Source organism: Herpailurus yagouaroundi, unplaced genomic scaffold, assembly GCF_014898765.1.
Source record: "Herpailurus yagouaroundi ecotype Mexico unplaced genomic scaffold, PumYag 483, whole genome shotgun sequence".
NCBI lineage: Eukaryota > Metazoa > Chordata > Mammalia > Carnivora > Felidae > Herpailurus > Herpailurus yagouaroundi.
Genome location: NW_024412700.1, coordinates 5,554,651 through 5,570,998, shown reverse-complemented (window position 1 = coordinate 5,570,998; position 16,348 = coordinate 5,554,651). Strand labels below are relative to the sequence as shown.

At 55.7% G+C, this 16,348-nt stretch overlaps 1 protein-coding gene across 1 annotated transcript in view; it reads left to right on the top strand.

Annotated features, from left to right (window-relative positions):
- Positions 1-16,348, top strand: part of PTPRN2 (protein tyrosine phosphatase receptor type N2) — a 748,038-nt gene that overhangs the window by 302,014 nt on the left and 429,676 nt on the right. The window contains exon 10 of the mRNA XM_040464596.1: positions 1,638-1,724. Within this exon, the coding sequence (XP_040320530.1) occupies positions 1,638-1,724 (87 nt within the window). The remainder of the gene's footprint in view (positions 1-1,637; positions 1,725-16,348) is intronic.

The following is a 16,348-nucleotide window of genomic DNA, read 5'->3' as shown; positions in this document are numbered from 1 at the left end:
AGGTCCAGAATGACCGGGTGAGGTGTGGGGAGCAGGCCTGGCCTTGGCAAAGAGGCAGCCACCGGCAGAAACCGGCATCTACAAGAAGTCCAGCTCCTGTCCCCGCCCAGAGAAGGTGGTGGGGGGCGGCTGGGTGCCAGCCTCCCCCTGGGGAATGGGCGGTCGGCCTCAGGGGCGGCCGCACTTGCGTGGGAAACCCCGGGGTGTTTGCAGGGCAAGCCACACCTTCCCAACCCAGGCCGGCTTCTTTGTCTCCACCTGAGACCTCGGGGGGTCCTCGGCCCCTCTGCCGGCTCCTCCTGTCCCCAGGGATTCTGTCCCCAGGGAATCCCGCTTTAGCTACCGTCCCCACCTGCTCACCAGCCCTGGACGTGTCTCCTCTCGTGCGGCTCTGGGCTGCGGTGAGCGCTCACCTCCCCGGCGCAGATGCTCCGTTCGGGCTCTGTTGTGAGGTGCCCACGGTGGAATCCCCCACCTTTCCTTCCAGTGGCTTCTCCGTCTTGCGTGGTCCCGGGTCACCTGCTGGTGTCGACAACCCCTCCCCCCCACTACCGTCACGTATCCCAAGCCTGCAGGCCCCACCTGCACCCTGCACCCCATCAGCCCTTGGAGCCACAGGAACCCTGGATGCTTCCAGAATCACCTGTGTGTGTGTCCTCTCCCTACAAGGACACCGGGGACGTTGGATTAGGAAGCACCCTGCCGAGCTCATCTTCGCATGGTGGTCGGCGGTGACCTCTGTCCACGCAAGGTCACATTCTGCGTCTCTGGCTGTAGGCATGTGTGGAGTTGGGGTGACACCGTTTGATGCCCGGTTTGTCTCGGGGCCCGTGTGCCGCCCGCCCGCAGCCCCGGGAGGGCAGGGCTCCGTCTGCCCCTGGCTGCCCCGGCCGGTCTTCCCGCACGTTTGCCAAGGGGGCGAGCAGTCAGCCGGCTTGAAACCCCTGCTGCATGACAGTTTTTCCAGGACAGCGTGACAGAATATTCCACGAAATGCCGCTAAGAGGGTTTCACAGGCAAGGCACGAGTTACGGCACCGTGTGCTGGGATTCAGGGCGTGTAACGGGAACTCTGAGCTCCACGGTGACCGTGGAGCCGGCCGTCCTGCAGGCCCGGGGCACGCTGTCTTGGAGCACGCGTGCCCCTTTCGGGGGTCCCTGCGGGGCGCCCATCGGTCTCACTTTACCTTCGAGTGTGGCCCACTCGCGTATCTGCCATTGGCACATCACTCGTTGTAGAGACGAGTCCATTTAAAAAATGTGTGCTTCCTTTGTCCTGAAATTTGATCTTCAGCATCTGCCTCCCTCCGTGTCCTGTCTCTCCTCTCCTTCTCGTCCGCCCTCCCCCCCCCCCCTCCCTATTACATTTTTTATTGAAGGCTGAGATGAGCCGTCACTGCATCATGGGCCCATTACGCGTCTAACAATTCCATTTGCACTGTATTGTTTGTCTCGTCGCTGGGAAATTCGGGTGATTCATCACGCCTGAAGACGCACCTGATCCCGGCTGCCCTGAGAGCCTGGCCACCGTGTGACGGGAATACCGCAGGCGCCACGGCGGGGGCACGGGGGGACGTGCAGCTTCTCAAGTGTTGATGAGTTCCATTTTGTAACGCTGCCCCCCGCTCTCCTCAACAGCCCCCTGAGCCCAGAAAAGGGGAAGGAGCTGATGGAGGGCGTGGCGCAACTCCTGGAGGTGCCGATGAGTGTCTTCGCAGACATCGTGTGAGTGTCGGGTGCGGGGCCCTGGGGTTTTATTCTCTGCTCACATCAGGTTCCGTTTCATAAATTGGTTTGCAAGGGAAAGAACTGTGTGCCTGGGGTTCTTGTTAATTATATCAGAGAGAAACAGTGCAGGAAAGAAATGGAAAGGAAATTTCAGGTGGGTTTGGTAAGTTATTTAAGCACAGAAGGAACTGGAGTGTAATTGTAAAAATTATAATCTCCTGGAAAGGCAAGGCCCCCTGGGGCCGTGGTTCTCAGCCCTGCTGCACCTAGAATTGCCTGGGAGGCTCTAGAACATTCTGGGGCCTGTGCCCCACCCCACTGCAGATGAGTCAAAGCCCAGGGGATGGCACGTGTCCGTGAAAAGTCAGCATTTATTGAGTGCCTACAGACCTGCCGGGTACTCGCTGCACCAAGGGGAAGAGCTGGGCCACCCCAGCCCCGCCAGCCTGTCTGGTCATCAGTGGCCCAGCTGGGGCCTGGGGTGCTGACACGTGGCAAGTCCACAGTGTGGGGCAGGACTGCACAGAGCCGGGTACCTGGAAGTGTAACAAATGGAGTAAGTGAGAGCAGGTGTGGACAGACCAGCATGTCCCAGCTCGGGGGTCTGGACTGGAGGTCAGTTCAGAAGGCAGCGTCGGGACGCAGCAGTGCGTGTGCCGTGAGCCACTCGGCCCAGAGACAAAGGGCTCAGCCGAGACATCTGTTGATGCGAGAAGCTGGCCCTGGGCCTTCGGTCCTGGAAATACGGTTCCTCTGACCGTCTGCGAGTCTCCTACTCTGTGCGGCTTTCCAAGATCCGTACCTGCTGCTGGTATTCATTCCGAAGTGCGTCACCCTTCGTTGTGAGTAGGGAGGAGCCAGAAGTTGGGAGAGAGGGGCCAAGGCCAAGTCCTGGTCTGAACAGTAAGCCGAGATGCACTTCGCTGGGCTCCTTGCCACCGATGACAGTCCGCCCGTTCTCTCCAGCTAACGAGGGCCCTTGTACCATCTGCGCACCGGCAAACGTGACCGTCCACAAGATGCAATGTTTCAACAAGGATCTACGAGTGCCAGGCCACGGGTGGAGCAGAGAGCATGACATTTCAGCAGAAACAAATGCAGGACAGAGCTGGGGAAGGCCGGGCTGCCCTGGTTCACGTGGAAAGGAAGGGACTGAGGCCGCGAGGACCGGAGAGGAGGCGCCCAGCCAGGACGGAGGAGCTGCCTACAAGCAGGGGGGCTGCGTCCCGTGCCAACAGCCAGGGCAGCTCGGGGGGCCCGCAGGCCCTCGTGAGGAGCTCAGCTTTGCTTCCGTGTGCTGGGAAGCCACTGGACAGCTTTTGTCAGGAGAGTGTATCTCTAGCTGCGTCCACAGTGAATGACAAGGGACGCGAATGGAGGCCCAAGTGACTTGGGGCCACTGAGGTTTCTAGGTGAGAGGTGATGATGCCCACCCCATCCTGGCTGGGGTTTGAGCCTCGGAGAGGAAATCATGAATGTGGGCCGTAGCTTTGAGACTGGGAGTCACCATGTCTGCTAAAACCACACGCCGGCCCTCCGGGGGCAGCTCCCATCCCCGCCCGGCACCTCGCAGGCCCTTTAGGATTGTCCTTTGCCAAAGCACATTCCGTTCCACGCAGGATCGTTTGGCAGCTCTGTGCGGGCGTCCGGGCACTGCCCATCTGTATGTGGCCCTGCAGAAGGGGTGAGGCTGTCCAACTCGGGAGCTCACTGTGAGCACAGCCCAGGGAGGCGGGCACTGGCCCTTTGCCCCCTGCATGGTCTCCACAGGCTGCGGTTAAACAGGATTGCACACACAGAGAGCCAGTCCTGGCTGGTCCCTTCGAGGAAGCAGAGGGAGATTTCCTGAGCACGCCTACCCTGTCCCTGCCCGCACCCCACACATGGCTGGTCATTTTCGGTCTTCGCCACCAGACCCCAAGGTCAGGGGTCACAGCAGTCACTGACACATGTTCCCGGGAGGCACCCAGCACAGAGACTGCACGGCGTGGACATGCATCCCATGACAGGGGCACCTGGGTGGCTCCGTCGGTTGAGCGTCTGACTCTTGATACCAGCTCACGTCATGGTGTCACAGTTCATGGGTTCGAGCCCTGCACTGGGCTCTGCGCTGAGAGCGCGGAGGCTGCTGGGGATTCTTTCTCTCCTCTCTGCCCCTCCCCTGCGTGCACACACTCTCTATCTCTCTCTCCCAAATAAATAAATGTTACTTAAAAATAAAAAATTTAAAAAAGAAATGAAAAAAATAAAAATACCTACATTTAAATGCCCCCATACCAGAATGAGGGATGGCACGGGGTGGGCCTGGCACCCACACTGCCCTCAGCAGCAGCAGCGGGTCGTTCCTCACATTCCTCATCCCTCCGTCCACAGGAAGGGACAGAGCCTGCCTGTGCTTCCTTGGGCCTTGGAACTTCACCTGCTGGTGCGAGGGCTCGTGTGCCGCTGAGGGAGCAAATGAATCGGTGCCTCTGTCGTTACCGTTGAGAATGTCCCGGGAGCAGTCAGGGCAGGAAATAATAAGAAGGATTTGTATCTCCAGGAGGAGCTCGCCGCCGGGGTGGGCTGCACAATTGGAGAATGTTATCATGGCTCAGGCCCATTATTGAGAAAATTAGACAACAAACGTAATCACACGGAGAGACTTCAGAGTAAAACTTCGTCTGGCCCACTGGGGACTGAATGGATTGAATTTTCATTATTTCCTTTTGCCTTCATGTTGACTGTGTACCAGATAGAGGGCAGAGGTCCCTTCACTCGGGGAGGGCTTTGTGTTTCCTGGAGATTTGCCCCCCCCCCCCCCCCAGCTTCTGGGTGAGAAGTCCGGGGTGTGTTTGCACCATGACCCAGGCACAGGGCTGCTGATGTGGTGGGGGTGGGGAGGGGGGCATCCTCAAGACAGATGGGAGCACGGCGGGCTGGGAGCCCCAAGGTGGGTCAGGTGGGTGTGGCCCCGAGCCCACCGCCGAGGAGGGGCACTACGCTTGGGCCAGGCCGAAGCCCACCGTGGCGGCCTGCTTCATCGCCCGGCCCCAGGGGCAGATCCCAGGGGACGAGCCCACTGAGCAGAACACGCGGGACTGAGCCTTTTACACGAGGCAGCTGCTGATGACGTCTCCATGACGTCCATAGGCAGCTACGGTTTGAAGTCCCCTCCTGGAGAGAACATGACACGGGTTTCCAAGGCCCAGAAACATGTTTAGCCCTGGGTAGAGTCTGGATGCCATGTCCCCTGTTTCTACATTGCCCACCTGCCACCTAGATTTCTCCACATTCTCAGCAAGGTGGTCGGCTTCTAAGAGACTCTCAGAGCAGCTGCAGCAGGGCAAGGGCCAGGGCTAGGCCAGGCAGACTTGGGGACTGGAGGGGCTTCTGGGGGAAGGGGTGTCAGGACCAGAGGGACGTCTGCTGGGGGGGTGTCCGGTGGGGGGTGTCTGGAGGGGGTGTCCTGTGGGGGGGTGTCTGGAGAGGGTGTCCTGTGGGGGGCATGTCAGGACTGGAGGGGCATCTGCTGGGGGGGGGGGGGTGTGCGGGGAGGGGGGGCATCTGGTGGGAGGACATCTGATGGGGGGTGTCCTGTGCAGACATCTGCTGGAAGCTGGCTGCAGTCCCTCTGTCCCAGGCCTGTACCTTGGGTCTGCTCCTGACTTCAGGTCTCAGACCTTCCCACACAAAGCCCTTTCGTATTGGAGGAGGCTGGGGGCACGGAGGCGTTTCCAGGGAGCACCTTCTGGCCAAGCTGGTGGCCAGATCAAATCCTTTGTAAATGTCTTTTGCTACAGTCTCTTCCTTGCTGGGAAAACTGGGGGGTGGGCTTCCTGTGTCCTATGAGCCACATCTGACACCACCACCACCTTCTCTTTACGCCGTTGGGAATCCGGTCCGTGGCCGTCAAGTGGGTCCTTCCCTATGGCTGGAGATGCCCAGTCTTCCCTGCTCTTTATAGGGTTCATGTTTCAAATCTCAAGCTGGGCCTCCTGGTGCCAGAGCCTTCTCTGCAGCCCCCCATCTGGCTGGCTCACGTCTGTGCCACACCTCTGGATCTTTACTTACTGTGTGTGTGCTGTGAACTTCGCTCCTCCCGAGGGGTGCATACCTGACCCAGCACAGTGGAGGCCTTGGAAGGGGGCTGCTGTGTGGCCACGGCTGTTCCTTGTTCCAGGAGAGGAAGAGGGGCCGCCACGCAAGCTGGCGCTTTCAGAGACTGTCTACGTTTTTATGGAAGTACCAGTTGTACTTAATATGTTTTCTTAATGGTTATGTAGCTGTCAAATAAATTCCATTATTTCTTATTACATCATTAGAGACCATTAAAACGGCATTAGCATGCTGATGTAATTATGCCAGCAGACACACGACGGCCACAGTCATGATTTTATAATCTAATCACGGCTGTCCACCGTGGCGCTGATTGATGCACGGGCTGCCTCCTCCAGCACCGTCAGGTGGGCGGTGCCGTGGGACCCGCCATACAAAGGAGACTCCGTGGTCAGTGGGGGCTGCTGTCGGCGCTCGTCCTGAGCCTTCGGATCAGCCCCGAGAAGGCTCGGATCAGCCCGGGGCACTGCGGGAGGCCAGCCTAATTCTGTGATCAATCTTCCTGTGTTCTCCCGATGCAAGAAGCAGTTTAGTTTCCCATCTGTGTGATTTACTGAATTGATGAAAATACAGTGCTCTTGTTTTCGAGACAGTTCCTGGAGGTGCAGCGGTGGGAACTCAGCCCACTGACACTTTTCATTAGGATCTCCTCGTACAGGGCCGGGGGGGGTGCCCAGCGGGTCGATCCTGTGGGTCCCAGTGATGCTGAGGCCTACTTCATCCCTCCTTCCCATGCCTCGCACCCCCACCCGCTCCCACGCCTCCCTCCACGGGTGCGAGAATCCGTGGAAGGTCCGTTTCCTGGGGCAGAATTGTGTTTATTTGGCTCCTGTCTTGTCTCTCTGGTCTATGGAGACATTAAAGAGGAAGTTGGAGAAAGGGTCAGAGTGGCCTTCAGCTCGCTGGGTTGGCCCCTTTGGCCTGTAGCCCAAGTGATGACAAGGCCATGGATAATTTGGGGATGTGCTGGGGCACTGCAAATTAACAGTGATAAAGATTATGTTTGGGGTGACAACATCACTCACAGCCGAGAGCCTCCAGCAATAAAACCCGGAACCGTACGGAGCCTCCCGTACGTGGTGGCCGCACCTCTACTTACTATGTCCACTGCCCACACGCTCTGGTGGTCACAGGTGGATGCTGTCACCTTCCTCCACCTGAGTCCAGGATTGCCTCACTGACGCCACCTTAGAGGGGCGGAGAAAGAAGGGCCTAATGTTCAGGGTCCTGTCTAACTGGGACAGGGGCACTGGCGTGCTCTGTGTGCACCTTGCAGATGGCCGAGGTCTGACCGAGGAGCTAGAGACAGCTACACTGTGGGTTCAAGGGTGTGTCATACTATGACGAGACTGCCCCAACCCTATCTTCAGACCGAGGATGAGGCCGTGGGGAGGGAGGAGTGGGTCCGCTTGAGTGAAGGGTGGCCCTTTCTCGTTGTAAGTAAATCCCTCTGCTTTGGGTGATGATGTTTGTATTTAAAGTATTGGTTGAGCCCTTTCCTGTTGAGAAATGACATCTCAGCTCAGAACAGGTTAAGTTACGTAGCCTTTCTAAACCTCAGGTTCCCTACCTCTAAAATGTGGATGGTCAGCACACGGTGTGGGCTGTGATGTGGGCCCTGCTCTCAGGAGGCCCTCTTTGGTTCCAATGCTCTTCTGTTGCCGTCCCTAAAGTCGTCATACGTTATTCTTCAACAGGGGCCCCGCATCTCCCTTCTGCGCTGGGCCCCCAGAAATTGCATAACCGGTTCTAAGGCTAATGGGATCTCTGCAGAGATCCTATGAGACATCCCAGAGCCAAGAGCTCATTAGGCGCTGCCTGCTGTGTAAGCATTCGGCTTGGCCAGCCTGTACCGTTCCCCTAGTATTTTTGTTGCTGTTACGGAGCTACTCTAACGGCTAACTGTGAATAGGTCCGATTGCCAAGAATAACCCTTTCCCCAGGCTTGCACGAACCCCCAGAGTGTGACGTGCTGGGTGGGTGGCATAGTTGTGTGTTGGACTAGACGTCCCAGGATTTAGGGCTCAGAGAGACACTGTGCTTCCTCCTAATAATCCCTTGATCCAGGAGAGGAGGGTCTTCATTTCTCCCGGGAGGCTGCTGTCCTTCAAGGCAGGGACTGGGCCTAGCACTCAGCGACACATCTTCAGAGCCTAGGATGGTGTTGGGCACGTACCAGGTGCTGAATATTTGCTCAGTGACTGACTGACTGACTGAAAACGAGTCAGTCAGTCTGGCCTAAGTTTGTATCCGTCTTTCCGCTGCCTTAAGGTGTTGGGCAAGCCGCTTAAGCTCGCCTCGCCTGTTTGCTCAACTGTAGGATGGGCATCATGGCACCCGCACGAGAGCTGTGGCGGGTTAAGTGCTAAGTGTGTGCAGACACTCAGCACTCCGTGGAGGGTAGCGCTCCATATATCGTAGACTATGAAAATGAAATGTTGTTTAAACCAAGAAATATGTGAACACATGAAAAAAGTTACACTGAAATAAAACGAAGCACCGTGGTAAAACAGAAATTTTATTTATTGCCTGTGCTGCCAATGCTAGAATTCTCTGCTCAGCTTCTTCTCATTTTTCTCAGGAGAACAAAGTAGAGCTCATTTTCACGCACCCGCCTCTCTCTCCGGAGTCAGAGACGCTACGAGTACGCGTGCATCCTCACGACTACGGAGTGGGCAAGTCAGGACGCTTTCCTCAGGCCCCGTCCCGACGGGCAGGCTTTAACGTCTGCCAGGAGTCCTGCCCCTCTCACCCGTGGGAACTGACACCACAAGGAAGGACAGGAGAAGCATACAAAGTGGCCCCAACCGGGAACACAGAGACTCGTTCCTGCATGGAAACCGGCCCCGAGTGTTGTGTCACGTCGTGGGTTACAAACCGGAATATGTGTGCAGGCCGGGCATCCGGCAGCCTGGGTGTCCAGAGAAACAGAAACAAACCGAGAAACAGAACAGTGAGCCTCGGTGCCAGGGGACGCCCCTGCCGAGGGGCCCGGCAGGCTGGGAACCCCCGTTTCCCAGGAGGGAGGCTCCTGCCCGGCTTTGCTGCAGCACTCGACAGCCAATGGCTTCAAGTAAAAGCCTTAGTGGGTGCCGGGGAGGCTCAGCCGGTTAGGTGTCTGACTTCGGCTCAGGTCTTGATCTCGTAGTTCCTGGATTGGAGCCCCGCCTCAGGCTTTGTGCTGGCAGTGCGCAGCCTGCTTGGGATTCTCTGTCTCCCTCTCTCTCTGCTCCTCCCCCACGAGAAAACTTGAGTCCAAGTTTTCAGGTGCTGCTTTTGTTTCTAAATGTTTGACACTAATAATTCAGTTATTTATTTGATTGTGAAATTCATTAATCCTCACGCACTGTGGGAGTCCAGCTGCCTTGGAAGATATGTCCCCAGGGCCCGTGGCCCTGCAGACGTGTTGGATGCGTGCTCTCCGGTCAGATGGGCACCCGGCCGTGCAGGCACCGCTGTGGGTGTATCGCAGGTTTCTTGGGACCAAACACGTCACCTCTCAGTTGTGGCCGGAAAACAATACATTGTTCTAGCAAGTAAAAATCAAGCAAATGCTTTAAAAGTCCAAAGGCAAAACATAAGTATGGATTAATCTGTTTTCTTCCAAATACTCCATGGGAAGAAAAGAGTGCCAGGTAAGGCATTCCCTAGTGACAGAAGGAATTCCCAAACTGTACGTAATCACACAGTAATTGCGAATGGGAGACAACCTGTAGTAAAGCAATTGCCCAACCCTTTAAGAAGATAAAGCATCATCAGTATTACGCTTCGATGAAGGCTTGTGTTATCGGGCGGTAATTTTGTAAGTCTGCGTTTTGTCAAACAAATAAGAATTGATTCTCTCAGTCCTTCCTCTTTTGTGAACCCTCCATTTAGATATTTTGGAAAGCTATTGCCTGATGTTTGGGAGGCAGGAATATACAATTGTGCAGAAAGCATGGTAATGGAAAGTATGCTTTAGGAATATATGTGAGCATTATTTTGCTATTTCATGGAATTCTAGAATTTTGTAATTTGACATGGATGGAATGAGGCCTGCAAATATGATTCTGTAACAGCCAGACATGAACTCGTTTCTCGTTGGTTTTCTGTTCGTGGCTTGGATTAGTCCCCTACCAAACTGTGGAGTTAGGGACAGCTGACGAAAAAGACGAGGACGAACCTGGTGACCCCCAGAAGCAACTCAGGGTCAGTACCAGTGTGAGGGAAAGAAAGTGTGAGCAACGTGGTTCTGGGCCCTGTAGCCAGGAAAGGACGCTGGTGAAGGCCACCCATCCGTCCATCGTCTGTCATGCATTCTCCATCCTCCACCACCCCTCCCACTGCCCGCCCTCCCTCTGTCCCATCTATCCATGTTCCAGGTTTTACCCCAAATCCAGGATCAAACAGACAAAGCATAGGCCAGTGCATTAAGCCAAGGCAGAATATGCTGGTAAGAAACGTTTTAATTAGATATTGTGATCTTCTTCTTTTTATCCCCCAAAAGTCAAGGGGATCTAGTTCCTGAGGTTTATCTCTAAGTACAGAGTTAAGGGCCGTTTAGCCAGCGTTCATAAGGAAGACTGTAGTCAAGTTTGTTGTCTCTCTGTTAGACCTGATACAAATAATCCTGTGTCACGTGTAGCCTGTTACTATAGAGGAGAAACAACAGCCAAATTAAGTAAACAAGGTGGGACCCTCGACTGACAGGAATTTTTGTGTTCCACATTTTGGACACAGTGTTAACTCACAAGAAAAATAAGGTCTCACCGGGAATCACCTGCCTTCCCCATCCTCACCTGAGTGGGTCTGGGCTCAGGCTGAGTCCAGTGTCTCATAACTCATAAGATTTGACTGTTGTGCGGTGAAAATTAACACGTAGAAGCCTCACCTGGTGACTCATGGTTATTAAGAAGATTCATATGTCAGGTTCTCGAGAGTATAAAGACAGAACATTAGATTCTTGTTAAGTGTCTTCAGTGATAAACATAGGGGGAAAAGGGACTTCTAAAGAGTCCTCATTTAAAGAAAAGACCATGTAACTCTCACCCCTAACACTCGGGTTAATGGGGATGTTGTTTGTTTCATCAGCCTTAAATGATAGGATGGGGAATTCTGAAAAAACAGCAGTATGTCAGTATGAAAGTGCTAGAAGCTACTTCTGTTGCTTGTTAGCATGTTCTGTGACCGTGTAAAAGAAAGTGAGTAATTACCAATATTCTAATCGATATATAGTTCTCAATGTTGTATAATCATATGTTGTAGATACATGAGCGTGTCACATATTGACCGGGTTATAGCCACTAGGAAGCATCGAGTGGAAACACTGAATTTAGAGCTCAAGACCACTTGTGTCTACGACGGAGACCGCCAGCTAGAACAGCAGGGCTGACGCACCCTTCACCTGCGTGCACGCACACCGTGTGCTTAAGTTGGTTGAAGGGAGTTCTAACTCAGTGAGTGCTGCCGGATCTCGGGGAGGTATCTTTTCCTATTCTTTCCAGCCTGACTCCTAACAATAATGTGCGGTTTTGTTCTCCTGATATGGTCTCCAGGAGGGCCGCTGGAGCCTTGCACCAGACGCACATGCCCCCCGGGGTTCTCTGGGCTGAGACCGTGAAGACTCTCTCTCCCTCGAGTTGGAAGGGTTTGTGTCTGGCAGGCGGGCTCCACCTGTCGGCATTTCTTCCACCATAAAGAGCTGTCCCCTTTTGCAGTAAGTGAATTTGACCCTCGGGAAGTCCGTGGTCCTGCAGGAAAGTGGACTCGTGTGACGCGTGATGTCAGCAGAGCACCTCATGGTAGGTCGGGTGTGCCGTGTGTGACCAGTCTGCCCGTAGCGACTCTGTGGCCGTGAGCTCACCATGCTAGAGCCGTGGGGTCGGCAGAGAAGTGGCCGATCTTGCCCCTCGTCTCCGCCATGTTGTTCCAGACAGGGGATGACTGCCTGGGTCGGGGGCAGCTTGGTGTGCAGAAGCACTGTGAGCCCACGAAGGCCTGCGAATGTGGACCTCACGGAAGAGGCTGGAGGAGCAGCCCTTGATGGGTGGGGGCGGAGGACGATGGGGTCAGTTAAGGGGGAGGTCCTGTGCCACCCGGCCAGCCAGAGACCCTCCCCAGATGCACATCATTGTCCCTTGCAGGTGAAAGGGAGTCGTGTGCTGATGTCACATAGCAAGGAAGGACAGGTACACAGCTGGGTCATAAGCCCCTTAAACTCTACGGTGTTAAATTGTAAAATGTGATAAAAACAATAAGGTCACCGACGTGTGTGAACGTGCTTAACACACACTAGGAAGCACCATAGATCCTATTTGTGGTTCAATATTTGCAAACGTACCTGTAACCCCAAAATCAATATAGCGCTGTGTGGTCGCTCAAAGACTTGTTGCAGAGGGGTGAAAGTTTTGAGTTTCTCACCAGTACATTCCCAGCTGGGGTTGAACAAGGAGATACCTGCATTCTTACTTCGGCTCATATCGCAAACACGTGTCCTGTTCACTGTCCAGCGCTGCATTTTCTACATCTTTGTGCTTTTTGTTGGTGATTTCACTGTTTGGAACAGCCCCCAAGTGTAGTGCATCGTGTTCTTATGTGCAAGAAGGCTGGGCTGTGCCTTAGAGAAAATGCTGTATTAGAAAAGCTCAGTTCAGGCATAAATTACGGCATGGTAGGCGGTGAATTCAATGTTAAAGAAGCAATAAGTCTATCAATGAGGTGTCTTTAAACGGAAGCACACATGAAACAAGGTGTCACGTACACTGACTGGCTGGGAAAATGGGACCAGGGTCTGGGCAGAGCCCAGCCCCCTGCTTCCCCAGGAGCCCTGGTTTGGTGTTCCTTAAATCCGCACTTGTGTTGACCGTATAAGACATAACTCCGCAGATAGCAGGAATGTACCGTAGTGTGTTTCCAACGATTACTGGTTGAATCTGAATGAGAGTCTGAAAGTCAAAGAACAGAATTAGTTTCTCTGTTTTGCAGTAAAACATAGGTCTTCCCTTATAACTTCATGTTCGTCTTTCTTTGCATCTGTTTCAATGATTTCTTCCTGATCTAAACACCAATTTTTTTGTATCAATAGAGTCGGAATATTTTGTTCTGTGTGAGAAACTCTCACTATTTATTAATAAGTGACTTCCTAAAAAAAGAAAAAAAAAAGGCTTGTTTTGCGAGGCTCTAGGCATCTCTTTTATTTTTTATTTTCTGATTAAACACAGAAATTCCCCCTTCTGTGCCAGCATTGTGCATATGGGGCTGTTTTCCCCAAGTATTTGAAGAAGCAGAGCTGAAGAAGGCGGTAAGGACGGCCCAGGCCACAGGGTCCTAGAAGACAGTAGCAGCTCCTGGCACCTCACTCCCACCCCATAACCTGCTCGCACCCTACTTATCCTGAACTGTTTGGGCGCAGGGAGATCCTGCCGATCGAGTGTGGATGTTGGGAATCCTGCTGCTGGCCACGTTCCCCGCTGCAACCCGGGGCCAGCCTTACAGGCAGTTTCTGAGGGCGGCTGTGTCGGGCCTTCGGGGTGAACCTTCACTGCTCCAGGCCTGGGAGAAAGACTGCCCCTGAGTTAGGACTGAGGAGCTGATACGTGAGATTAGGAGAATGCCTCAGGACAGTCTTGCTGGCCTCAATCTCCAGCTGTCCACATGGGAACAGAAGTCCCGGCTGGTGACCACAGCCCCTTCCTGAGGGCCCCCGGAGCCCTGGCAGACCATAGGGCAGGGTCCAGGCACACCCTCCCAGTGGGGCGCCTCCCGCACATACTGCTTCCCGAGACTGGAGGAGACCCAGCAGGGCGGGGCGGGCGGCGGGGAGCTCTCTGGCCATTTCCTGATGCCGCATCGAGTGTATCCCTCTAGCTAATATTTTAAATTCTTTCCCAACACAGCAATCCCTCTTTTTCTTGTCAGCCTCTGCTTCCCCTGGGCCTTCAGATTGCATGCCCCTGGGGTCTGGGAGGGAGAAAGCCCTCAGGGCTCTCGGATGAAGCCGTTTGTGTCCACCCACTGTTTGCAAACAGCCCTGGGCTCAGAAGCACCAGTTTATTGCAAGTCAAGGCAACCAACCGGTTAATATTACATCCCAGGGATCACGTAGTAGAAGAGGGGAAGGAAATGAATCACAGGTTGACCCCCGAAAGAATCAGCGTTTTGTGGTGATCCCTGTGCTGCTGCCGTGGTGGGTTCGGTCGCCGCTTCGGGCGTTGTCGCAAAGAGTTGTCAGATAAGTCCCCGTTTGGTTTGGGGATCTGACGCTCTCCGATGGCGGGTTCACGGCAAAACCCAGCCCCTGCGTCCAGCTCTCGTGCTCACGGTGCCTCTTACTTCAGAAGCCCCTGGTGGGAGGCTCAGTGAGCGTCCGTGTGCTCCCGGCACGGCTCGGCGCCCCTCGGCGGTGCTTGGCCAAGGAGCAGCAGGGTCTCTGAGTGCGGTGGGCGTGTGTGCGAAACATCTGGGGAGGAGGCTGGTCTCTGCTCAGCCCCTACACACCCGTCCTCCTTTCCCTTCCTCGTATCCGGGACGCTGTGCAGCACTGGTCGTCGGGCACTGGCTGCCCACGGCAGCCACTCCGGGGAAGCCGGAGCCTCTGGGCCAGAGCCCGCCTCCCCACTTTACAGCTGGGCGAACTGAGGCCGAGGAGGTTGCAGGCCTAGCGGAGGGGACGTTGCAGACTTGTGGGTGAGAGCTTGGTGTGGAGACTTCCACGTTGCCACACGTCGGGGCAGGTATTGGGGAAGAGCAGGTCTGAGTCCCTGTCGTGGCACCGGGTTGGGCTGCTGACCCTCCCTGAATGTCCTCTGCAAACTCGGGTTTCCTTCCTTCTCGGGAGACTCCAGAGAGAGGACAGGCCCGGTGGCGGGGCCGGGGCTGGGCGGCCCGGGGGCCGTGCCGCATCGCCAACCTGGGTTCTGAGAAGCCAGTGTTCTGAGGGCTTCCCAAGTTCCAGGCGCGTTCCCAGGTGTCAGCCGCGTCCCTTGCTGGCCAAGCGGCCGCCCGCAGCTCCCTGCCCCTCCCGCCGGCCCCCAGGGAATGGGGGGCAGGTGAATGCACTCTCCTCCACCACGTGGGTGAGCCAGGAACCGGGAAAGCCCAGGGGGTCTTCAGAGGGAGTTCTCTGCACCTGAGGGAGGATTTGGGTCTAGGGGATTCTTCCGCCTAGGAATCCTTGGGCGTTTAGATTAGACGGGGAATGTCATAGAAACGACACAGAACCCTCGGGTCCCGGTGTGAAGACCTGGTATCAGTGCCCTTTTGATGGCAGGTGGGGCCTATTCATGTGGATAAGGACCTCTCAATGGAGAAGACAGCTGCACTCGGTCATGACTCGGTCACAGCTGTGACTCTGTCACATCCACCACGTGTGTGAGGCCCTGGCAGGGACGCTCCGCGTGCCCCCAGAGAGCCAGCCGTTTGGGAAGCTGCAAATGTCCTACGAGACAGCTAACGTGCTCAGTGCCAGGAGGCTCTGCACCTGCCGGCGGATCTGGGAGAGGGGTCTGCCGTGGGTCAGAGTGTGGATGGGGGGGGGGTGTTCAGGCCAGAAGGGACTCTGAGCAGGGGAAGAGGCTCGAGCTCACCGTGCTGGGGAGACGGCTGTCGCTGGGATCTGGCCGGGCAGCTTCAGATACAGGCCCGGGAGCCTTAGACTGGGCCTTAGACCGTGTGTGTGGAGAGAGCGCGTCTGGAGGGTGGGCGACGCGTGCTCCTAAGGACGGCCCCCTGGGGGCACGTCAGGCCAGGACGCAGCCCGTGACTGGGGTCAGGGCTCTAACCGCTGGCGGTGGGAACCAAGCAGGAAGGACGGACATGGTGGCGTTTTCGGGGAGTTTCAGCAGAGTTTTGTGACCGTGTAGACATTTCTTGCACGAAGAAATCGAAGAGAAAGTCCACGGGCTGGGCCACGGCTGCTTCACAAAGCTGGGGCGGATTCGAGGGTCTCCTTGGGCTTGAGGGGGTGCCGAGGCTCCTGTGCTACATTATGGGCCGGACACAGCGGGCTGCCCGCGAGAGGTGAGCCAGGCACTCCTGTGAGGAGCAGGACAGAAGTGGGACCGCGGTGTCCCGAGTGGGGGTCATGTCTGAATCCACGAGAACGCACGAGCTCAGAGCAGACCTGGTCGAGACCACGCGAGACCCAGAAGCAGCCGCTCGCCTCTGGACGGATGAGCACGGAAGGCAGGGGGGCCAGAGATGAGACGCCGAGCGGGGGCAGGTTTTCTTACGGCGGTTCGCTGCCAGTTTTGAGGGTGTCCTGATAACCTTCGCGTGGCTCTCGTTGAGCACGGCCTCGTTACTCTTTTATTCTGACTCTCCGTAGTTCTCCTCGGGTCCCCGTTTTCAGCACCTTTAAAAATGACTGTCGCGACACTGACAAAGGTGGCGGAGAAGGTAGGACTGGCAGCTTGAGGGAGCATCTGGAGAGATGTGACTTACCAGCTGGAGGGGCTGTTGAAGGCCTGGCACCCGCAGTTTCCGGCGCCCCGGCACTGGGGCGGGACTGGATGTGCAAAGTCCCGCACACACAGTAGAGACCTAGC